Source organism: Argopecten irradians, chromosome 4 (genome assembly GCF_041381155.1).
Source record: "Argopecten irradians isolate NY chromosome 4, Ai_NY, whole genome shotgun sequence".
Taxonomy (NCBI): Eukaryota; Metazoa; Mollusca; class Bivalvia; order Pectinida; family Pectinidae; genus Argopecten; species Argopecten irradians.
Genome location: NC_091137.1, coordinates 13,657,403 through 13,683,637, shown reverse-complemented (window position 1 = coordinate 13,683,637; position 26,235 = coordinate 13,657,403). Strand labels below are relative to the sequence as shown.

General features: G+C 34.0%; 1 protein-coding gene across 2 annotated transcripts in view; it reads left to right on the top strand.

The window, feature by feature from the left end:
* Positions 1-1,531: 1,531 nt before the first annotated feature.
* LOC138320668 (uncharacterized) overlaps positions 1,532-26,235 on the top strand; it is a 28,906-nt gene continuing 4,202 nt past the window's right edge. Inside the window, exons 1-32 of one of the 2 annotated variants that reach the window (XM_069263815.1) lie at positions 1,532-3,412; positions 3,787-3,836; positions 4,697-4,912; positions 5,185-5,415; positions 6,212-6,286; positions 6,510-6,608; positions 7,087-7,197; positions 7,410-7,519; positions 8,376-8,421; positions 9,058-9,288; positions 9,603-9,677; positions 12,297-12,407; positions 12,637-12,804; positions 13,303-13,386; positions 14,299-14,417; positions 14,742-14,793; positions 15,109-15,339; positions 16,587-16,661; positions 17,223-17,345; positions 17,800-17,967; positions 18,307-18,390; positions 18,597-18,691; positions 19,011-19,086; positions 20,259-20,468; positions 22,268-22,348; positions 22,768-22,842; positions 23,108-23,220; positions 23,851-23,920; positions 24,105-24,314; positions 24,540-24,614; positions 25,243-25,296; positions 25,579-25,650. In XM_069263815.1, the coding sequence (XP_069119916.1) occupies positions 4,826-4,912; positions 5,185-5,415; positions 6,212-6,286; positions 6,510-6,608; positions 7,087-7,197; positions 7,410-7,519; positions 8,376-8,421; positions 9,058-9,288; positions 9,603-9,677; positions 12,297-12,407; positions 12,637-12,804; positions 13,303-13,386; positions 14,299-14,417; positions 14,742-14,793; positions 15,109-15,339; positions 16,587-16,661; positions 17,223-17,345; positions 17,800-17,967; positions 18,307-18,390; positions 18,597-18,691; positions 19,011-19,086; positions 20,259-20,468; positions 22,268-22,348; positions 22,768-22,842; positions 23,108-23,220; positions 23,851-23,920; positions 24,105-24,314; positions 24,540-24,614; positions 25,243-25,296; positions 25,579-25,650 (3,411 nt within the window). In that variant the 5' untranslated portion in view covers positions 1,532-3,412; positions 3,787-3,836; positions 4,697-4,825. Of the gene's footprint in view, positions 3,413-3,786; positions 4,913-5,184; positions 5,416-6,211; positions 6,287-6,509; positions 6,609-7,086; positions 7,198-7,409; positions 7,520-8,375; positions 8,422-9,057; positions 9,289-9,602; positions 9,678-12,296; positions 12,408-12,636; positions 12,805-13,302; positions 13,387-14,298; positions 14,418-14,741; positions 14,794-15,108; positions 15,340-16,586; positions 16,662-17,222; positions 17,346-17,799; positions 17,968-18,306; positions 18,391-18,596; positions 18,692-19,010; positions 19,087-20,258; positions 20,469-22,267; positions 22,349-22,767; positions 22,843-23,107; positions 23,221-23,850; positions 23,921-24,104; positions 24,315-24,539; positions 24,615-25,242; positions 25,297-25,578; positions 25,651-26,235 lie in introns of both variants that reach the window. The other variant, XM_069263816.1, reaches the window with a different exon arrangement.

The following is a 26,235-nucleotide window of genomic DNA, read 5'->3' as shown; positions in this document are numbered from 1 at the left end:
ATTTGATTTTGTGTGACTCCAAAACATTCCAATTATTATATTTGCATATTTGAAAATTCTTTTTTTTTAATGAAAATTTACATAAAAAAAAAGATTTGTATGTACGCAAATGCATATCTTCTGTTTTATTGGATTTGACAAAATTTTACAGGTTCCCAATATTGTAGATCAACAATATTTATGATTCTCCTACAGTGTTTTTAGTACAGTACGTTCCACCTGGATGAGTAATAAAAACAGTATACAGTATAAATGTATTTGAATTTATTGATAAATATATTATTTGTTTTTTAATGCCAAGGCATGGTACTTAGGTAATATTGTTGTTAATAACTGTTGAATTCATCATTATATTGGTTTTTACCTTGTTCTCAGAACATTGTTCAGACAACAATTTAGTCTTTCGGGTAAGTCAATAGCACCGAGGCCAAAGATTTTATTTATATCTTTGCTTTTGACTCTCAAAACTTAAAATGATACAACCTGCATAAATAAAACACCAATATAATGGATTTGGCCTTGTGTTTATGTTTGTATACATCATATTCTCATTTTTGTACCGCTCGCCCCACTTTTTTGGAAAATGAAAATTTAAAAAAAAAATATTAAAAAAAAAACACCCTCTCGGCCCACTTTTTTCCCCCAAATTCCGAAGAACTATTTTTCAAATTGGTTGGCTTGATCCCTTTGTCTTTTGTTTTTTACAATAAAATATAAAATATGTTCAAACTAAACTAAATTAGTGGCAGTTCCTAATTTTTGTTTCATGACATGCATGTTCATTGTAATTAGAACTGTGTTTATCGTTTCATTGTCATGTACCTTACACAGTAATAATGTATGCGGATAATGTATGTGACATCGGTCTACCACAGCACTCTCAGCGGATAATGTATGTGACATCGGTCTACCACAGCAGCGGATAATGTATGTGACATCGGTCTACCACAGCAGCGGATAATGTATGTGACATCGGTCTACCACAGCACTCTCAGCGGATAATGTATGTGACATCGGTCTACCACAGCACTCTCAGCGGATAATGTATGTGACATCGGTCTACCACAGCACTCTCAGCGGATAATGTATGTGACATCGGTCTACCACAGCAGCGGATAATGTATGTGACATCGGTCTACCACAGCAGCGGATAATGTATGTGACATCGGTCTACTACAGCAGCGGATAATGTATGTGACATCGGTCTACAACAGCACTCTCAGCGGATAATTTATGTGACATCGGTCTACCACAGCACTCTCAGCGGATAATGTATGTGACATCGGTCTACTACAGTAGCGGATATTGTATGTGACATCGGTCTACCAAAGCACTCTCAGCGAATAATGTATATGACATCGGTCAACTACAACACTCTCAGCGGATAAAGTATGTGACATCGGTCTACCACAGCACTCTCAGCGGATAAGGTATGTGACATTATTCTACCACAGCACTCTCAGCGGATAATGTATGTGACATCGGTCTACCACAGCACTCTCAGCGGATAATGTATGTGACATCGGTCTACCACAGCACTCTCAGTGGATAATGTATGTGACATCGGTCTACTACAGCAGCGGATAATGTATGTGACATCGGTCAACCACAGCAGCGGATAATGTATGTGAAATCGGTCTACCACAGCACTCTCAGCGGATAATGCAAGTGATATCGGTTTACCACAGCACTCTCAGAGGATAATGCATGTGACATCGGTCTACCACAGCACTCTCAGCAGATAATGTATGTGACATCGGTCTACCACAGCACTCTCAGCGGATAATGTATGTGACATCGGTCTACCACAGCACTCTCAGCGGATAATGTATGTGACATCGGTCTACCACAGCACTCTCAGCGGATAATGTATGTGACATCGGTCTACCACAGCACTCTCAGCGGATAATGTATGTGACATCGGTCTACCACAGCACTCTCAGCGGATAATGTATGTGACATCGGTCTACCACAGCACTCTCAGCGGATAATGTATGTGACATCGGTCTACCACAGCACTCTCAGCGGATAATCGGATACGGAAATGTATGTGACATCGGTCTACCACAGCACTCTCAGCGGATAATCGGATACGTAAATGATAGCACAACGCCTTAGCCATACATTAACCAAAGTTTTTATTTATTAAGATATTTTGTTTGTAATTCACTGAAAATTCACCCAACGGCCTTGAACGACATACTTGCGCCTTAACTACCGCGCCACATCCACGTCCCCCAAAAAGGACATTTCAATGGCGTACATACTGTACATAAAATAAAAAGTAGAATTACACATTAAGATTATGTCACACAATTAAACTTCTAATTAAAACAAGGAAGTTTTAAGTATGTCTTTCATGTATTAACCTTGATTTGAGTTATGTGGTATTTGTAATCTTTTACAAAAAAGGACGCATGTACTTATGAATGATATATTTATATAATTATTACACCTAAAGGTAGCTTTTAATGTGAAATCTGTTTATTTGATCAGGTTCACGTCGTTTATACATGTAAGTTCATGGGGGTATCAGTTCCAGTCTGTACGCTTAGTGCAAGATAACAGTAGACAGAAAATCAATTTAGTACGATAGCTCTTTTCAATAAATGTAAGTGATATATCACGTAAAATGAAACTTGCTATGAACTAGAACGCACAAGATTTAAGTACTTATGTTAGTAATTTTATAAACCTTCCATAAATCAATAAGTAAATCGAACAATCAAGGAAAACATTGCGATGGGTTCTTCAATTATAACCCTTTCATTATTAAATCATCGGAGTGCATACATTTGTATTTTCTATGAGTCGATATAAGACTCCAATACCGTACAGTGTATAACCGGCTATTTTAACGGGTATGATGTTTTTTGTTGAATACCGTACAGTGGATAACCGGCTGTATTAACGGGTATGATGTTTTTGTTGAATACCGTACAGTGTATAACCGGCTGTTTTAACGGGTATGATGTTTTTGTTGAATACCGTACAGTGTATAACCGGCTGTTTTAACGGGTATGATGTTTTTGCGATTTCGCAAGACATTGCTATGTTGGCAAAAATGATCCACGAAATATCAATAAATTATTTAATCATATACATCCTTAACGTCAGATCGCAAAAATTTCAAATTTCAGCATTTTTAGATAAATCGCGCAAAGTTTGACCCGCGATAACAGCCGGCTATATGGTATGAACATTGCCTTGTCATGTTAATAGGACGTTGACGGGCATATATTGCAAAAAAGTATAAGGTATACCCCACGTGTAACGAAGTACTAGGCCTATATCGCCTCCAATACATGTCAATACTGTCATACGTTCTACACTAATCCTGGCTAACAGATTACATTACGTGCAGCAATGGAGCAGTCTACTGTTACCTGGCCATACCTAGAGTGAGATAAAGGTAAGTGTATATAAACCATGTGGTCGTTTAAGATATAGTAGTTTGCACTGCGGATCATTAGTATATCACGTTTTTGGTTGTACAGTTTATCCAAAACTGGATGTTAATCTATCATTTTCCTATTAAAACCTATTGCTATGACGACACATGTTGATTAAGACTGATATATGATCGATATAATTTGTTTTTGCATGTGTCGAAATCTCGGAAAATAATCTGAATTCTAATCGTCTTCCTGTGGTTTATTGTGGTGTGTTGATCAATTAACGGTTGAGCTTAGCATACAGTTTTTTCTGTTGTTTTACTAGAACGATATAAAACATGTAACACACTGTATGCATACACATCAATGTACGGTATTGATTTCATTGCAGTGACAACACAATCAATGGATACTTATCCAAAATTCAGCGTTATCTTTAAGGTAAATACACATTTGAAAGAAAATCGATACATCAGGACGACTATTCTACACTTTAACACATTAAGCTTACTGCATACCCGTGGATAACATATATATTTGGACTCAGTACATTTTTGTAGATCTACATTTGACTCAGAAATTATGAAAAAAGGAATACCAGTACATCATATATTTACCGTATATAATTAATTGTTATTTTGTGGGAATATGTTTTCCCAATTTAAGGAAATATTGACGTTGTCAAATTTTAACTATGAAACAATAATGTTTCGGCATGTTCCATTCGGTTAACTCCACAGCAAAAACTCAAATTGACTAATAAAACCATTCGAAATGCATAACATGACTATTTTATGTGGGGAAAATATCCAGCTATGCGGTTTGTACAAATTGAGTTGTAGTTGCACATACATTGAAGGTTTCTGTTAAGAGAATAGCTTTTCATGGAAAAAAACATCTTCCACATTTGCTAAATGCAGTTTACGTAAATAATAAAAAGATGGAGGCATGAAATAGTTTCATGTTCCATTGAATAAAACGATCTAAATCGATTGAAGATACCAAACTAAGCGATGATATCTTTTCTATTTTTATGATACATATGTGCTGATGCATGTGTGTCATCATTTCATTTTTTTGGAAGGATGAGTTGTGATATAAACGATTCAGAAGTCAACAAAATATTTCTTAAAGATAATTAAAATTCGGTAAAACCGTCTCTATTCTTTCAGAAATTGCATTAGTAAAACTATTTGTTTACAATTAATGTCAAAATGTTAAAATGAAAAACCAAAATAATTTCACCGGCAATAGTAAATAATGTGTCACGATAGATGACCCCGTTTGCTTTCTTTTTTCAGCCAGATGCATAATATTTTCTCGTTTTCGTTTTCAACCGTAAACACAAAAATACAAATAAGTTACATTCATCAAAAACACCTTCACCAAGAAACACGCTCGACTGCCAATGCTTCGTCAAAACTTAAACTATGGCTGTCATCAAATACGATTATACGGAGAATTGGAATTTCCCGAGATTGGTTAATGCGGCCTTTGTATGTACGACTTTGATCAGGGTAAGTAATTCGTATTTCTTGCTTTTACGATATATATTTTAAGTAAAAGTACTGTATGTAAATAACGAATCATCGTTTATCTCGGTTTAGTGAAATATATCACTACATGTACTAAAAACGGAAAATTTGTAAATTTCAGTGACAGGCAACATCTAAAGCTATACTGAAAAGACATCATATAAGTTGCATGTTGCATGTCAGGAATTATATGTCTGTTTTCTTTGTTTAACTCCACTATGAATTACAAACCGTCGTTGCTTTATGTTACGCAGTTCTGTGGTCTAATCTACATCATTCTCGGCGCCCTGATGATCATCAGTAACGGGGTGTTGTATCGAGATGCCTTCCCCTTCCTTAACCAGTTCACTATCGGTGGTATGCCCCTGGGGAATCTCACGTCCGGGGTCGTCTACGCTCTCTTCTCTTTGTTGCCTCTACACACAATCTTTGGAAGTATAGGAGTGTATGGTGCCCTACGACGTAAACCAAATCTAATTGTTATTGTAAGTATTGAATTCCGTCTTTGCATATTACAGAGTTAGCTCCCTTGCGGGTAGGTATCGATTGTTATGTCATTATTTTGTGAGCGTAATTCACGTCGTTTTCTTTGAAACGTATGACGTTACGCTCGCAAACTCATGACGTCACAATCAATACCTGCCGGCAAGAGTAGATAACTCTGTAATATCGAAATACAGAATAGCATGGACAACAAGTTCGAAACCTGTTTACCAGTTGTTGTTGTTGTTTTTTTGGGTTTTTTTCATTAACAACATCTGCGAACTAATGTGATACATACATTTCTACTACCTGACAAACTAAAGTCTGTATCAAAGCCAACTATCTCATCCATTGTCGGAAAAGGGCATCGTTAAAATTGGATTTCTGATTTAATTATAGATAAAGATCCTAGTTTATCTTGTTCATTCCTCCGCCATTACATTATGTAGCTCTGTCCTCCCGCCGTCATCCTGTGCTATATTTATCTATATCTGTCCTCCCGCCGTCATCCTGTTATATCTGTCCTCCCGCCGTCATCCTGTGTTATATTTATGTATTTCTTTCATCCCACCACAATCCTGATTTGTATTTATGTATTTTTTCCATCTCAACGTCATCCTGAGTTATATTCATGTATTCCTATCATCCAACCTCATCCCGATTATTATTTATGTCTTTCTTTCATCCCACCACCATCCTGAGTTATATATATCCCGCAGTCATCCTGATTTATATTTATGTTTTTTCTGTCCTCCTGCCGTCATCCTGAGTTTTAGTTATGTATTTTATTTGTTTCAGCACACTGTTTTTCTCTTGTTTGGAATAACTGTGGATATAGTGTTTATAGTTCTACTCTCAATGACGCTGAACGCGGTAAGACGATACATATAGAAGAATTTACACACAACGTTTATTATGTCTATAATTTCATATCCTTTATATATTCCATTTTATTATCATTTGTCCAAGTCAAATCGAGTTATGGCATTATGGTATAACAGATGATATTATAAAATACTTTAACATTCTTGATATTCAGTATACATAGTTAATTTGCCATTCACGATGCTGTATAAGGTAACTCCTCGTGTTTTAGGTAGACTCGTGGTTATCAGGGCGTTTTTCGTATTATTACCAGAATACGGCCAGCCTTAACAACGAAGTTAGATCTGCATTGAATGCTCTCTCTGGTGCGGTATGTACACGTTCTTTCATACTCTATTAATTTTGCTTTAGCATGAGACGTATGAAGCATGTTACTCTTTGATCACTGTTAACATCAGACGTTATATTGTGAAACATATTCTTCAGGTTGGTAAGGGATGTTATAAAATGGTTAAATGACAAAACCAACGAAATTATCTTTATTATCAAAATTATTTCGTTGGTTGTGTCAAATAACCGTTTTTATATCAGACATTGTTATAGAATATGAATATTATCAATTTAACTAATCGAGCCAGATCTCTGGTTAGATATGTTGATAATCAACCATGTTCAGTCAGCAATATGATAACAACCGAGTGGAATTCTGGTTTTGTTAGATTTTGACATATATTGTCATGGACTTTCAGGCAGAATACTCATTACTTCACAACTGATCTTAGTATTGCCCATATAGCAGTTCCTAACGTGGTTATATAACCATTTCTTGTTTTGATTTCTTCATTTAGCTAAAATGCGATGCGACGCACGAAAATGGTTGTTGGGAACAGTACCATCAAATTGTAGAAGGAAATATCCAGATTTCCATCAGCCTGTTGTGTATTAGTATACTACTGGAGGTGAGGATTGCTGAAATGTACGGAATTCGTACGACGATGTTAATACGCGAGAAATCACATTTAAAATTGTGATACATATTGTAAAGCGTGAGCATGTGTATCTGCAAACATATATCTACATGTAAAAAGATAGTTTTGGTTGTTTTGCTCACTAAAATTTAAATGTTAGAAAATGTTAAATGTCTTACAAATCATACTTCTGGTAATTACAGATCATAACCATTGTGTTATCGAACTTGATTTACGGTCGACTGGGTAAACAAGGGAGGTCATCCAGCATGTTCATTCAATGTGGGCGGTTTGTACGACAATCGTGGAACACGTGAGTACGTTACCTGTGTTTCACTGATAAATATTAAAGGAAATAGAGAGGAAATAAAAAGGATATTAATTTGTTCATAAACCTTTACATGTTAACATTTTACAATATTCCTTAGTCAGTTTTGTAAGTACTTTGGTTTGATATTTTGCAATCATGATGATCATTTAGGTACGTTTTCGACATCCTCCATACTCCAAAGGTAACTATCGATATAACAATGTCGCCATATACACCCCTGGACTAAAAAAAAACTGATTTGTTAGTTCGTGTTCCCTGAAATACCTCCAGGTTTACTATGACTTTGTCCAGGGGTGGATATAACGGCAGTAGTAGTAACCCCTGTAATAGTGAGAGCGGTGTTCAAACTGGAATCGAGCAATTGTAAGTGATATGACTTATGTGTAATACCATCCTCAATACTGCAGGTATTTCTATCACTGTCGTAATTTTCATATATGGAGGAGTATGTCATAGCAAAACTGAGAGTTTTGTGTATGGCAGCAGAATTTACAGGTAGTTGGGTCCCTTAATGTAAATAAAAGAATCGATTAACGGTACATCGTTATTGATGTTATGGTTTTGAAGTCGTTCTCTACGTGATTTTCAAGCTAAGAAATCGTTGTAGGCATGTGATTGGACCAATTGGTGTTATTTTTTTATTTGATATACTTTTTATAGTTTCTATCACAGATTCTAGAGTCGGATATTAAGACAGTGATAGTAACCCTTAAACTATCGAAATGGTGTTATACATGAGTATATCATGTTTCATCAAACGCATGTTCAGTGTATTCTATGGCTCCTCAGAAGCTCAATAGTTAATCAGTATTTTAGAATCACTTTTTGTATTTCACAGACGTAGAACAAAGCTTTTTTTCGTCGTTGTTCAGAATTTTGACTTGGTAAGTTATTTTCTTGTATTAACCTTACCGATAACAATATGTCGTCTCTATTACACAAGTGTTACATATTCATAAATTCAGTGCAAATCTTTTTAATCACGATTTCTATTACATTGAACTGAATGGCACCAAGACAGTCACGGAAACGAATAAAAAATACAAATATTTCGCAACACAAGAATAATTTCTCTAACCCATCCAGTTCCGGTCAACTATCCTCATTTCTAACCCGAAATACGTAGACAAAATATAACACATACGCTAACCGTATTGGTCGCAGAAGTTCTGATTAATTAGGAATGTTTACTCATTAAAGAATGTTAAACGATGTAAACACCTTAACTATCCAAAGTTTGTTATTTGGAACTATACAGAAATACTTCACTACCGTTTAATTGTGGGTTATTTACATTAAACATGCTAGCATTAGTTGATATCAGCTAACCATTGTTGTATACGAAGGATGTATCAAACATATTTCCATGCAAGCATGCTACTAGCCCTTACTCCTTTTTGACTGCATATAGCTTTATCATATTGTAGATATTATTACATGTAGCTGTTATATCCCTAAGAATTAACTACTGTGTCATCATTCATTAACACTTGCTAAATTATTGTATTTCTTTATTTCAGATTGCCTCTTTTGTGCTGCTTATCGGAGGTGCTGTAATATGCAGAAGTCGTTTCATTATTGACGTCTCTGTACTCCCGGTGTTTGAGAATCTCCGATTCAACAATTACTATCTCCCAGAAATCGTCATAGGCCTGGCTGTTACAACAATTATGATTGGCTTCTTCAATCTCCTATCCTCTTGTATCGGGCTTAATATGGTCTGTTATAAATCTCGTACAAAAGTTAAAGTGGTAAGCACATAGGGACGTGATTGTGTTATTTGTGAATGTAGTGATATGAATGTTATTAATACATGTATAGCTTTATTTAACTCAAACGTCATGCATGTCTCAATCTAAGTCAAGGGCTAAATAGGCATATTTTTGATTATGTAAAATAAAATGTGGGTATTCTTATTTCAGTAGTAAAGAAATTAAAGTCAATTAAACAATTACTTATCGGTATTAAATCATAAATCACAATAATAATTCAAACGGATTTCTCATTGATAATGACATACACGAACATATATATCGTGTACTTCAGCCTCGTTTATTATTTACAGTACGTGATCTATCAAATTGTTATGATGGCGGTGACCTTGATCGAGTTAATCTTTTGGATGAATCTTCTGACGATAGTAAGTTGTATTTTACCGATAAATTGAGATAATATATTGGTTTTACACATCATTGTGTATGTCTTACATAAAACCATCATAGCCATAAAAGACTATTTCAACCCGTAGTATTACATTGTTAAGAGGGAGTTACAGTAGTCACTAATAAAGTCACTGGTAAAAGGCAACTGTTCAATCGGGTGTCAATTTTTTTAGTAATGAGCCAAGTAGCACATGATTGCATTGACACGTTTCTAAACACACTTTGGATGTATGAAAAAATCGGATATGTGTTGATCGGTAATCCACGCATGTCAATTCAGCCAGAAATATTTATCGATATATAAATTTGGTCTTATGTTAAAGGGTTTGTGACACAAAAAGTGATAAGTTGTCTATAGATTGGTCCCCCTTTAAGTTCACCGAAATAGCCCACTCCATGGGGATGGCAAATACTCACACTGAGATACCAGGCAAGACATAAAGCAAGACCGATATGCAAAAATTTATTGCGATAACGAGGCTGTCAGCCAGCACACGTCACTGGTTCACCGACTGGCTCACCGCTGCTGATGAGACAGACACGAATAGAGCTTAACACCTAAACTTACAGTTATCTTATCCTGTGTTTCACATGAAATAATTTCAGGCTCTCATTACAAATTCAGTGTGGTGCAATGTGCTGCTTATGGCTGCTATAACAATCACAGATTATTAAAATAAGTTAAAATAAAAAAAAGTTTTTTTAAAACAAGTTCTTTCGCTTTCCAAAGAAGAAGAGTATTAAAATACATGGTTTCATTACATAAGTGTCAAGTTTGAGCTAACAGAAATTCATCATTTGTGTGAATGGAGTTTTATATGGAGGCATTAAATTACTTCAGGGTCAATTTAATTCATGTTTGAAAAGGTGACCTATTATCTATGACCTGATAATGGTATTAACTGTACATATATATTATAATTAATCAGTCCTGTTTGTTAGTAAACATTATACATGGAATGTGCGTGTTTCAAATGTGTGTTTGCTTGTAACAACTTAGGGACAATTTATCATTACCATTGCCTGCTACTTAATTACTCATTCGAATGCTACAGTACACATTATTAAATAGATAATTGCATAATATCAGTAATAGTATCTGGCTGTATAGTCCTATAAATACATTTTATCGAGAAGAGGATTGATATAATGTATATGAATATTGCAACAAAAGTAACACTTCGTTAATAATAGATTCCGATTCCGTAACCATTGGATCCCAGAAACCACATGAACACCTGTTGAAAATGAAAAAATACCAGTATAACTAAATATGTATAAAAAATGGAAAATTTGACTTTTGGTATGTAAAATTAGTGTAGTAATTATAGAAGTCGTGAGTCTCTGATATCAATCAAACAAATTCATTTATAAAGTAAGAAAAGGAGAAATTAATTGTTTTCAATGGATGATTTTAATGTAAAAATTTAATTATGTAAGATATATTACAGATATATTCACTTATTAAAAAGAAATTATCTGATGAACACCCATGAAGGCATCCACATCTATATTTAATGCCAATAAAGTAAAATAATAGGTGTATTACAAAACATGCTGTGTTTGTCAACCGAACCTCTTGATTACCTTCTTGATTTTCTTGATCAGCATCTAAAACATCTGGCGATGTTATCCCCCTTCTCCGTAGAAAGAGAATTATCAGTGTTCATCAAAGGGTCAAACTTGTATGGGATAATGTCCGGAACAAAACCCAAAGCAGGGATATCACTGTCATTGTTTTTCACTGCAGATATTTAAAAAAAAATACTAAAGACTCTGTAGTTTTTCTCTATAAATATACAGTATCTGGTGAAACGGGTGACGCGTTGGTACCACGTGACTGGCTAGCTCATTAAAGTTTTCTCAGCCGCAGCAATTTACCCTTACTGCCCTTAAAGTAGATAAACAGCTTTGCGGAGTACTGTGAAACGTGTGTCAGCCAACATAGGGTCAAACTATCAGAAAATCTATAAAAAGGTTTTTGTGTCACAAGCCTTTAAGTGTGCATTAAGGAATTGACCACAATTAATTTTGGTTTATTTTTCATTTTTAAGATTGACTTTCCATCAAACCTAGTCAACGTCAACATCCGAGCTTCAAATGATTTTAAACTCAGCATCTTAAACAGTTTTAATTTAACATACTGTCTCAACCAATCGTTGCAACCAAAATTTATATATAGGATTACATTTTATGACCTAAATATTACCTGTAACCCGTTCTCAACACCCCTCACCTTAAGAATTGATATGTTATTATACAATCCCCTTTAAATGCTCTAGTACGTAAAGGCATCGTTTAGTTAGAAAATTTAGTTACAAATTGAAGCATATCGTTAATTAGTACATTTTAATGTTATATTTCTTAATAGTTTACTTCATCTCATTGTATCTTTGTGTATTTGTTAACACGGTTAGGATAAATAACAAAATAACATTTGAATGCATTTGTGTTAGAGTTGAAATAGATTGAACGACACTTTATTGTGAAAAACACGTCGATTGGTTTCAATATTCGTTTCTGCATCTAACAGTATTATGAAATGCAATTGTTTAAGGAAGGAAGCCGTCACTAGTATATTGATTTTATTTTGGCAGGTTAAAGACGAAATGTCCGACCAATTAGCCGCAGAGTTTTTGGTTTACGGGGATACGGGCTTTACATTGTCAACCAACCTTAATCGTGCCTGGAATTACATGTTCCTCGCGGTAAATATAGTATGAAATACCAAGGAATGCAAAATTAATGTACTTATTTTAAAACATTATTTGTGTAATAGAATTAATATGATCAAAATTTATAAGATAAACAGTCAAAACTGGGATTTGTTTAAATATCTTTTTCTAATAGTTATACATTATTTTTTTCCAAAACCAAAATATCAAATTACAGCTTTGTTTTATACAATTCGAAAACCAATGACTAACTATGTTTCAGTATTCGTGTTGTGGCGTTAAAAGTAACAACAGCTTTGAATGGACTAAATTTGGTAGGGGACATTTGTCAGATAATAGACCACGCCAATGTGGTACTGGGGCAACTCTAGCAAACACCGATATTGAGTCGACTGGCGTACCGGTGAATGATTATTACAATGAATTTAAGGTATGCAAAATTTGATAATTTTCCTCAAGAGTTTTAGAGTAAATGCCAAACTGATTGTCAGGCTTCTATTCATTTAAGTTCTCCCGTCTTTCATCGCGTTTATACACTGTACTTCGCATAAAATAAATATTTATTATTGTAATGCTGATTGCTTAATTTATCACATTTAATAATTTCTTAGCATTTATTGTGTAATTATTTAACAATTATTTGCTTTTGGTTAATATTGTATAGGTTTTATGAAATGTATCTTAAGTGCAATATTATATTTTGAACTACATGTAATATTCTTTATCACTTAACGTAACAAAGCTTCTGTTTGAAAAGCTCTTCATTAAGAAGCCTTCTTTTACGGGGATAAACCGTCAGGTTTGTTTGTTTGTCAGTTCATCGTCTAACTGACGAGTAACATAATTTCTTTCATATCTTAAAAACCAAATCATTAGCACGTATCATGCTATTGGTCAAGTGTTGCATTAACTTATTTTGATTTAACAGTTATGTGATGTGCCATTGAAAAACGAACTACAGGCTTACACTATATTATTTGGAGTCACAGGAAGCGCTTTACTGATCTTCAAGGTAAAATGATAACGTTTACTATCAAAATAGATCGATAGTTACATTCTTAAAAGTTTGGTCGAATCTATTTTGTACGCCATTCCCGGGAAAGGAAAATAAAACGGTCCTAATGCCTCTAGAGTAACAATTTTACCTAAAACACATACAGAAAAAAAGACCCTCTACCTGTCAGGACCAAACACCAAATACACTTTGATAATCCTGTGGTAATTGATTACGTTAGATGTAATACAATAATTTATGAGGAATTCGTTAATATCAACTGTTCCAGATTACCGAGAGTTCGGCATATAAAGGAACATAAATATGTATTTTATGTTTTACAGATATAACACAAAGTTATCATTGTACTCTTAATACGGTTTATGTTGAGAGAAGACTCAGAGTTTTGTGTTACAGTCTCCTTAACATCAAAAATTATTCATGTTAATCTTTTTTACCTATATTTCATATTTTATTGATGGACTCTTTTCTATTAGATATTATTACGCTCCCGTATATTTATTTATCCATCTTCCTGTATAATTTACTATTTACACTTATATTACCAGGCTCCTAATTCACAGGGTAGGAACGTGAGGATGTGCGTGAGAGAGTGTAGGATGTGTTTATTAATTAATTTAATGTTTAATTTTTTTAAATGTTGTACGTTACTGGAAGAGGGAAAGGGCACTGCCTGTTACCCAATCCCATTGTGTATAATTTATATGCAATAAAATATTTTGAATTGAATTGTATCAACCAATTGAATGTGACGTTATACAGGTAAACGCCAACGCCATTTGTTTATGTTATGGGGTGATAACACATGTTTTTATGTTTCATGATAATTCTTCTTACAAGCACGATTGGATTAGTATGTTACATCTCCTTTTGTATTAGTATGGTACGTAACCTTTTGTATTATTACAGGTCTATAATGTCATCATGATGAACAGGAATGTCCTTGATGTTGGTGATCCTGACGGAAACGAGATATCATTCTCTCAAACGATTAAAAATAGCCTTCAATACGTACTGTCGGTCTTGTGGTATTTTCAATATAATTCAACCCATTAACGTTTTGTGGTTTTGCTAAAAAAAGATGAAGATACATAAGTATAGTACAGTCTTTGTTATGTAATTATTCGCTTTGCTATAAATTACTTAATTGCACCAAAAATTGACACGATGTTCCTGAAATCAGGAACCAATCTTTAACTTGAGTTTTAACATACCAAATCAATTTTTCAACATAACCATTTCTAACGTCATCTGTGAAATGTGAATTCTTTATTCAAAATTGCTTAAACGTTTTCATTATCTTAGAACCAGAACGAAACCATATTTTAATAACTAAAAGTAATATATTTTAGGTCAAATACCAAAATGATGCTAGGATCCATAGCGTTCGCTGGAATCGGTCTGGTACGTATCAGTCATGCACTTCTGCATGAATCACTGTCAAAACGTAATCTTTTATGTTTACATTCCTTTAATTGACTGAATTGTAAACATACAAAATCAGAATTAAGACATTATAAATTAAGCAAAGTTTTTTTTGTAATCACACATCATCTTTGTGTTTTAAAATCGTCAATGACGACACTTATTTGGCAATTTCCATGTTTCCAATATGTCTAAAGAACATATATATTTAGCTGTTGATTTTCCTACCTGGCCCCGATCTCTCAAAACAAACTTAAGTCCAAAAACTGATCTTATTAACTGATTTCCTTACAGATACTGGCTGTGGGTATCCTTGTCACCGGAGTAACCCTGCGGTTCAATGCTCTACTGGGGCATAAAGATATCCAGCCACTGTTAGCACACGTCTTTGTCTCAGGATGGGATCTGAAGTATTTAGTCAGAACCATGTCTGACGTCATTATCACATGGGGAACTGTGTCGTTTATTATATTTGGTATAGGACTCCTGTCTGTAGTAGTCAAGGTAACAAGGATGTATTACGTGGTGAGTACTGACATTTCATCTCACCCAAGTAAAGAATGATTCTTTTATAAATAAATTCAATACTAGACTCGAATCAAAATAGCAAAATACCTTTTGAATGAGAAGATATCATAAAGATAATTTTGTTGTAAACAATATGTCCTTTGATGCCGATGTAATTTATTCATATTTTTTTGCGTTTAGAAGATATTGACAATAAATGATAGGGCAAGTAATTGTGATATGACACCTGCAAAAACGTCGTCTCAAACGGCAAGGAAAAGTTAAAAAGTTTATCACAAGTTGACCTGTAATTCGAATATATATGACTTATTGTCATTTTTGTCTCATATGATAAGGAAACCAAATATAACACAATCAATCGAGAATGACTGCATCTAAATGTGACATTGTACAAAAGTTTTATATCCAACGTTGAAGATTTCGTGTCTACCGTACAATTTGTCCTTTATTTTATTACAAAGCTTTGACTTTGTGTCCACCGTACACCTTGTCCTTTATTTTGTTGCAGAGCGTTGACTTTGTGTCTACTGTACAATTTGTCATTTGTTTTGTTACAGTGCGTTGACTTCGTGTCTACTGTACAATTTGTCCTTTATTTTATTACAGAGCGTTGACTTCGTGTCTACTGTACAATTTGTCCTCCGTTTTGTTACAGAGCGTTGACTTCGTGTCTACCGTACACATTGTCGTTTGTTTTGTTACAGAGCGTTGACTTAGTGTCTACTGTACAATTTGTCCTTTGTTTTGCTACAGTGCGTTGACTTCGTGTCTACTGTACAATTTGTCCTTTATTTTGTTACAGAGCGTTGACTTTGTGTCTACTGTACAATTTGTCCTTTATGTTGTTACAGAGCGTTGACTTCGTGTCTATCGTACACTTTGTCCTTTGTTTTGTAACAGAGCGTTGACTTCATGTCTACTGTACAATTTGTCCTTAAATTTTATTTCAGAGCGTTGACTTCGTGTCTACTGTACACATTGTACTTTGTTTTGTTACAGAGCGTTGACTTCGTGTCTATCGTACACTTTGTCCTTTGTTTTGTTACAGAGCGTTGACTTCGTGTCTACCGTACAATTTGTCCTTTGTTTTGTTACAGAGCGTTGACTTAGTGTCTACTGTACAATTTGTCCTTTGTTTTGCTACAGAGCGTTGCCTTAGTGTCTACTGTACAATTTGTCCTTTGTTTTGTTACAGAGCGTTGACTTTGTGTCTACTTTACAATTTGTCCTTGGTTTTGTTACAGAGCGTGCTGCTATTAATTATCTCCATATTATTTAAGTGTGTCAGTATTTCTGTCTGGATACCAATGCGGGTAGCCGTAAGTATTGATTACATTTTGATGATTAATTTTTATTTGTTTTCATACTAAATCAGACTTTCTGATAGGCAGATTCCTTTTCTTAGTACCTCTATGAAGACAAAATCCGGGAATGCCGTCAAAACCCGTCGTTATCGTGACGTCATAAAAGAGATATCGACGCTGCGCATCGACTTAGAAAAAAATAATACCTTGCAAAATCAATGGAATAGTTTTATTTTATCAAGTAGTTTGAAATGAAAAATTACTATAAATATTTTGTGAACAAAAGTTCTTCAATACCACGTTGGGATTTGAAAATAGTGACATCAATGGTTAATTGAGAAAACATACATGGAATACATTCAGCGATAGGTGATTCCTATAGAGTAGTCCTACACCAGCCGTCAGAATGAAAAACAAATGTATATCTTTGTTCAAAAATTGATCTTTATCTACAAGTCTAAGTGAACCCCTGATTGTGAGCTATATTATACTATAATAAATAACAAATTTGCCATTTGGCAAAATATTTTGCTGTTTATTGATTTTGAGAAATGTCGCTATATAAATATGTTGCAGCTCGACAGTAATCTAGCTGACGCTATGATTACAAGACTAAGGGATTCCTATCAAACCGACAAGCCCCATACAGAATCCTACATGGAGGAGACGAACCTTGGATTCAATACGCTGTTCTTTGAGGTAAGGGGTATATTCTGGCAGGTCAGATCAGATATTTGAATTTAACATTAGTTCAGTTGTCGCCGGAAGATATTGTGACCTTATGGACATTTAACCTTGATATATATGCTGTGTGTCGTAGATGAAGCAAGGAACCCTAACTCTACCGGAACACATGGTTCTATTATTCTTCGTCTTATTTTTAGGAATCGACTTACAATTTCCTTTTTCTATCTGTATAATTACCCTTTAATGAATTTTAGTTTATATGACGATTATATTAAATTGCAATTAAGAAACAAATCAGTTTATCTGGAGAATATCTTTTTTAAATGATACATGTTTATGCACACAAATAATGTTTGTTATAGTGACAAGAGCTGGTTGTGCACTTACATCAAATATATAGTGCATTCTTCCTCGATACAATTATTCGCTATTTCAAAAAATAATGTTTTCCAAATATTGATTTCAGGGCAATTGTTGTTTACATGAAAACTCTTTATTCCAAACTCGAGGAAGCCAGATGATAAACACCACTGGTCCATGGACATGTGGTCCCTGCCCTGTGGTCTCAAATGTTCGCTGGCCACTGTTAGATACAGTCGACAACGACTGTTTCAAAAGTCCCGCTTATTCTATGGTGAGCACAAAGTATCTTCTTTTATTGTAGCAAATTAAGACAAATACTCATTCCTATCGAATGCCCCAGCAAAGAATCGAATCTTGGTATCCGGCGTCATAAAGTAACGGTTCACTAACTGAGCCAAAGAAAGACCGTATTTAACATTATGTGAAAACCACCAACCCGTTCCTTTTCTACTTTAACTGCAGTTCAGGGTGTGGTATTAACTCCTTCAAAGTGCAATGCTAAAAGTGATTGTAAGTTTTTGAGAAGTGCCTTTACCATATTATTCTGTGATTTTGACGAATCTCTGTATTGTCTATATACCCCATACTTAATTAGTTGTTGTATCCCCAGTCATGTACTGATGCGCTGAGTGATTCGATCCACCTGTATGATACGACCGCTGTGATATTGGGTATCCTGATGATACTACTGGAGGTTAGTAACACAAACGTTCTACACTGTGTTCTAAATAAAAGTTAAAGGCAATAGTCACATCATTATTTCAAATAAATGTATTTCACTTGTTATTTCAACAATATATTCAGTTTGCTGGAGAAATAAAATATACTCTAACCTTCGTCATTACTCTGCTATTGTTTACTTGCCAATACAGATATCTTCTAATCCTCTATGTCCTATAGGTACTTCTGGTGATTTCACTGGATAGACAATACAAGTCCCTGGTTTCTCCGGGACAGAGCAGAGGACTGTTTTCAAATACTTGTTTCAATAATCGGTAGGGTTTTCTCTTGTTCATATTATGCTATTATTATTTCGTCACATTATGTGGTTTATACGGTGAATTCTGCTGCAGTTGAATATATAATAGAATACATTGTATTTGCATATCACAAAGCTATCTGCCTACAGATAAGGTAGTAATTGTTACGTCATTATAACTGTGTGATTTTCACTCACAAAATAATCCCGTATACTATGAAAAGACTGAAATCTTCATTCCAAAATGGCTTTCCCGCTGTGACTCGTTTAATTATTATTCAGAATATTAATAGTTATGTAGCAACAAAACATGTTGACGAAATGATTTTTTTCAGATTTATAAACAACAACAGGATGCCAAATTTCACTCAGTTGACAGTTGTTTACGTAACAGGAAGTCTCACATTATCAGTAAGTATAAAACATAGAAATATAAAGCATTTTACGAGACGCTTTAAACACTTCGGGCAAAACCCATAATCCTTTATATTGATAATTCAATTATTCCGCCGGAGATCGTTTCAGGGAAGCATATATGTTAAACAACTTTTCTTCTGTCGAAAATTCAGAGCATCATGTTTAATCAACAACAACATTACATAATTTCCTTCCAGTAAACCATTATTTTGAAAATTCGCTTGTTTTTTCAATGGTAAATATTGTCATTAAGAGTTCTTAAAATCATATTGTTTGGAACTATTCAAACACATTGTCATGATTTGTGCACTATAGTTTAAGATTGAAAGCTAGTCTCTTGAATTTATATATATATATTTTTTATTCAAGCTTTTTTTATTTTACAGATCAACTATTAGATGGAAACCTTTTCTATGTATAACTCATAGTTACAATCTTTCTCCTTTCTCATCTGTATCCAGTCGATTTGATATTTAAATGAAATTATCATTGACATTTGCATATAACTTACTGTTGCGCTGTTGTTTTATGCTCTTTTTATAACTGTTTCTAATTAAAGAAATACGTATTAACATATTCATCATAGTATATCGGATTTATTATCGCTCCGAACTTCCTTGCATTTCTTCTGCGGATTCGTGCAATTTGTACTGAATCGATATGACACCGTCTTATGGAAAGCGCTTGGATTTTTCCAATATGATGACCCTTATATGAAGCATACGCTTCGAATTAAAAATCTATTTATTTTCTATATTAAGAGTATAATGGATATAAAAGCAATACCCAAAAAGTTCCGAAATGCATTGAAGTTCATAATTAAATTGCAACGAAAATAATTTTCGTACGTCTTGTATTCAAGAAAAGGGAAATTTCGATGACAAATGAAATACATCGGGTCCGCCGTCTTGAATCCAATTGATACGCTTCAGGAAACGAAACACTTGTTCCTGAACAGATACATGTAGCAAATTTGTAGCGGTTCAACGGGAACCCGCGAATAATTCAGTGTCGTCAAGGTTACTAACGATTTACTATGAGAGTCGTGTTACAAAAGAATACCTGTTATTTAAGGCGATCAATTTTCACGATTTGTAATAGTCTGAGAAATACACGTAATAGGACGTGAAAATAAATTTGGTTTACAGTATATTTTCTCTTTCTAGCTGATACAGCTCTCATATTGGATTGCGATACTTGTATACCTGATACGGGATGACACTCAGCTAGATCAGATCTACTTAGGACCGTTGAATCTCAGTACAATGACAAGAGGCGCCAGTATAACACTTCTGGTGTCTATACCTATATATATTACTGTCAGCGTCGTCAGGATCCGCTGGTGTCTGTTAAAATGGAACACTGGCTTACGATTGGTAAGCTAGCTAATAATCGACGATAAATTGTATTTAACCCACATCGTTTGGGATCTCGAAATCCCCAAATTGGTTTGTCAGTTTAGATATGAAAATTTGCTGCATCTTTAATATATCAAAAGTTTTCACTGGAACACTGGTTTACGATGGGTGAATTACAGTGAAATGCGTTCAAGCGTCCGGAATTGCCTTTCGGATCGTTCAAACCACAAATCACGTGAATAGTTTCAACCAGTCGTACGCGCGTTTATCGGCTCGGAAATAGCGTCAGTCAAACTGTGGGCGGAGTTTAGTAACAGCGATAATCTAGCTGAGAGCGGAGTTTACCTGTTATAGCTGTTGCACATTCAAAAACTTTCGTAATTTCAATCATTAATACCGCAACAATTAAAAACAGCATTACGTGTATGTATATAGTCATGACCTACAGGTACATAGCCATAGTCACAGGTTATAGTGAGTGGAAATTTGGTATTTGGTATCTTAACTTAATAATACTATTTTATTTGAAATCACATGAGCTAGAGAGTCGTTACTTTATACATGTACATGTATATTCCAAACGTCAAATTATGCTTTCTTGAACTACAATAGAGGGTTTTTAGACACAACTTATCATAGGTTTGAATAGAAATCTACATATTTATAAGCATACTTTTAAACATTACGATTCAAACAACTAACAATTAGACGTTGGATGTCTGCTTCCGGATGAAACATCTACATTAGGCCAAACAATGTCTGTTTAGGGTTACCCAACCGACCCTAATTTTTTACCCCCGACCCTGATTTTTTTCTGTACCTAAAGGGATACTCCAATTAATAGTTTTAATAGTTTTACTCTAGGCCAATCTAATCTGTTAATACCTTCTTCATTAGTCAAATCTCCAATTATTCATTGTTAAATAAAGGGTGAATAGTAAAAGACACTAATGTTTAATAATTTTATTGATAAATAGGAGCCATATATCTGTTTAGTAAACAGCTCGCTATTGAATCTGAACTTGACAAAAAAATATATAAATATATATAAAAAAATTTAAAAAAAATCGCTACCTACCGACCCTATTTTTTTTGCCAATGTAACACTAAACAAATATATTTTTTGAGCTTATATATACAGCTACAACCGTGTATGTTCCAGGGAACGTTTTACGAAGCTATCAAGATATAGTGTTGTTGTCTTTCGATGGTTATATGGTACTATTGAATTAAAAAACATGTTTGAAACTTTTATCTCCAAGTGTATGCTAACAAATCTTTGGTACAAAGGTGTGACCAAGTCAAATCAGAAGATTTCTTTGAAGTCAACATTGTTTGCGCTACACTACATGGAGTCTAACCAATCGAGGTAACTTCCCAGAGATTTCATTGGCTGTCGTAACAGAATTTTACAACATTTGAGGGAGGAGTCTAATCCGGACGCTTGAACGCAGTTCACTGTAGTCTTAACATTTTTATTTCGCAAAGTTTATCTCGGTAAAATACGTATCACTCATCTCAATTCCAATTCTCGATGTAATACCATGGTTATTATTAACTTCCTCGTCTAAGGAAACAAGAAATCATAAAATAGATTTCAATTACTTTCTATATGTTATTTGCATGATTAACAATTACTTTCTAAACAATATTTTCAAAAATAACAATTAGTTTCTATATATTAGTTTTAAAAATAACGATTACTTTCTATTTAAACATTTTCATAACAAAATATTTTCTACATATTATTTTGATGAATAACAATTATATTCTGTGTATTTTTACTTCATTTTTTACTTCATTTTTTACGTTTCTAGAGTCTGCTGCCAGAGACTGGTCTCCTGATCATCGATATTGTTATATTCTGTCTGTGTGCGCAACAACTGGAACTGATACGGGTAGGTGTTACTATGTCAGTTCTTGTAACATAATAAACCATCCAGTACTATGTTATGTTGTCATTTATCGTCGTTATTGAAATATGGACTTGTGATCTGATACCTTTATATATATCAGCGAATACCACTAAGGTCTCTCCGTCAGCTACAGTAATAGATTGTGAGCCGGTGATGACACTTGTGTATTTACCTGAAGTCTACCTGTTCAGTTATCATTGAATCTCAACATCAAAACTTTAGAGGGTGCATTAACGTTTTTAGTGGGTGCATTAACTTTAATCCGTTTTAAATACAGTATCTATCAATTTGATTGAAGGTATACCAATTAAATGTGTTCTCATTTTATATAGAAAAGGTATCATTATGTGTATGTATCTAAGATGATGTTGATTCATTAATATAAGAACCTGTTCTTGCAGTTGTCCAGTCAAAATATTTATCCAGTGATGTATCGAATCAACTTCGCTTATCTTTGCATCAATATAGCCATGCAGGTGAGTATGATAAAATTGTACCCATACAATATTTTGTAGATGCGTTGGCAACTTTTGAACAAAGATTACTGTGCTGATATTTGTGATTGATTAAAGGATTTTTAATTTTATTTTGAACTACAATATTTCGAAACATTCACAAACAACAATGATCTAGCAGATTTCGCTGTTTGATATTTCACAAATTATTAACAATATAAAGGGTATAAATGGCGTTTTCTCTCTTTAACTACAGTAAGTTTTAACAGCTATGATATTCTTTCAGGTTATATTAATTCTTATCAAAGATCGGTTACATAAACGTATTGATATCAGTTGTGCAGAGCCTCGACCTTCCGGGATGTTCTCAACAATTTGGCGAAGAGTTGTTACTCACAGGTACAGAATCTTTAGAAACATTAGAATGAGAGAATAGCTGTGTTAAAATTGAAATTGGAAAGGACAACAACACAACTGCAAGGCAAGATGGAACATTTGGGCTGTCATATCTTTAGAAAGGACATCAAACTATTTTATAAGAATAGTGTTACAACTTTGCTATAACGAATACCATGAGACCCACAGAAATATTGACTTATAACATAAATTTGCTATAGAGTTTTTTATATTAAATCTTAAAGTCATAGGCTGATAGCACCTCGAATCACCATATTTACCAAGCTTACTCACAAATTCCCAAGTCGGCAACAGTGTCTTCTTTGACAGATTTTCTATTATTGTTAATCATTTTATACTTTTTTTTATCTTTTTCATTTTCGATCCATAGATTCCCATTTTGACTCCAAGTTTCAATTTAAAACAGAGTGACTTTTAGAAAAAGCGGCATGAATAAAGAGGAGCCAAAACTGGGATTTGTATTTAATTCGTAAAAAGAAGAAATTCGTATCAAAAAGTTCATCTTAAGAAAGTTTTACTATGTTCGAGATAGTATATATCCCTGTGCGATTAACGCAAACGAATCCATCCACTTTTTGTGAACTCTCATATATCAATTTATTATTGTTTCAGATATTTTCAAATTTCGGGAATACCTAACAAAAAGCTTCTAGTTTTCACCATCCTTTCTCTTTTACTGATGGTAAGTTTGGTACCATGGTTACTATATTATAAAGGCTAACATGTCTGAGGAATATTTATTTCGCTAAGTATAAATACCAGTTTTCAAAATAAACCATTCTTGGAAACCAAATATTAAATGATGAAATTTGAATTTAGTTTAATTATCTTCCAGAAGACATATAAATGTTATTTGTCCGTCACAGCTTATGGAGCTAGCCATTGGGGTAGTGATCTTGGTAGAGGGGTTCGCACCTGGCTACTACTTTAACGAGCTGTACAACGTAAGCGGCGAATATAGAGTCTTTGCATGGGGCGTCACTATAGCAGCACTTGTGGAGAAGCTAATATACGTCATCATCCACAATATTGCGATTATAGCAGCAATAAAACAACATAAAGAATCCTTAAAGATCGTATGTATTGTATTATTCATATTTGATATTTTAATTATACCCCTTTTCTCTTATAAAATATTCAATGCTGGTATCAAGAGTTAAATAAAGAAGAGTTAAAAAGAGTTAAAATTTACTTTTTCCCAGTTATATTAAGTATAAATCAAAACTATTTATAATCTAAATATAATATTTCGTCTAGAGATGTTGCGTCACTGAATCAATGATGTTTGTATTACATTATAGGTGTCATGCTTGCTTGCACTGATGCTCTTGACTGATATCATTATGACGGGACTGGTCGGAGTACTACTGGACAAGGTGACATATCGTTAAATGTTTTCTATTCCCTTCCAACTGCTTCCTTAATACAGTATTGATTTTTGCTCTAACGCTCGCATTTATAAGCTCATGCATTTGTGTTCCCGTTTTTGGGCTAGTGTCACTCATTGTTACATATTTGACAAAACATTGGATTTTGTTGACAATCTTATGTTATGACCATACTATTATATACGATTCATTAAAACCATTATGATTTATTTTATATCTAAAATATTCGCAGACTTTATTGAACTGTTGTCTTCTATATGGCAGTTTATGTTATATTTAACAAAAATGTATGATTTAACAAATTAACGCTTAATATTTCAATTATGATGAGCCTAGTAAAGTAAAATAAAAAGGACCATTTTTTAAAGTCTATTTGTAAAAAATATACGATCAATAAAAGGCTAATTTCCTGCTAAAAAGAAACTTACTATAGATATTGATATTTTTTATTTGAAAATCTTCTTTGATCTAAGTTGATACGATACTTCAACGAAATATTGGTAGATGTAATACGGTAACAGTTGTGCCACAACCTGATCATGATAGAGTTTTATGTTACAATTCATAGAAGTTCTTCAAGCCCAAAACTGATATCATCTCTAACTCTATATTACAGGCATATAATTGTAATGATCTACCTACTTATACAGTTACGGTTTCACCGCAGAAGGTAAGTTCGTGTACTGTTTCATTGTATTTCGCTTCTATATCTCTGTTTCTCTTAAAACCTCGTCATCATAGCAGCAAAGATGTTGATAATATACATGTATGATAATGACAAATGCAAATAAAACAATTCATTTAGAAAGAGACTTTAAACGCCGTACGAGACATCCCGCGTTTCGGAAGGATAAGCGTTTCAATTATGACACTAACAACTTAATAAAATTACCAAATATGTGAAAATTGTTTACAGATATTCATTATATGTATATTGCTTTTCTTATTTCAGTTTTGTGGCGAAGAGTTGTACAATTTGGCTGGAGCCTTTATCGGATTGACTGTGTGTCACTTAGTGATTGTGGTTCGTATGATTATCCTCATCAAATTGTTTACTAAAAGCCGCATAATCCGTATCTTTCAGGGTCCGTAAAACAAACAATGACAAGATATGGTGTAATAGCCCTAAAAAGTTATGAACTGTCCCAAAATTACAAGTCTAGAAAGTTAAGAGGTCCAAAGATATAAATATACAAAATTTTATTTTAGACTTATGCGCGGTCCGACAGAAAGTCAAAAGTTAACGCCTCCAAAGCTTAGAAATGCTACTTTGCGCATGTCCGGAAATAAAAGTTGTTTACCGCAATGGAGCGAGCTTTGCAGTGAAAGCACGCCGGCTTAGAATCAACTGCTGATTCGAAGTGAATAAGGAGATTATTAAAACTAAGAAATGTTGTGAATTGATGAGAATATTATATGGAAACGAATTCGAGCTATGACAACAACTATGATTTGCGAATGATCTACCAAAACCACATAAACCGACTTCTCTATGTCTCTATAAGGTGAGTGGGGCCCCGAACGGGGTAACAGTTATATTCTATAAGTGTTTGGTCGCTTTTTGGAATTGGTACCATAGTAAAATAGAGATTAGAAATCCGGAAAAGTG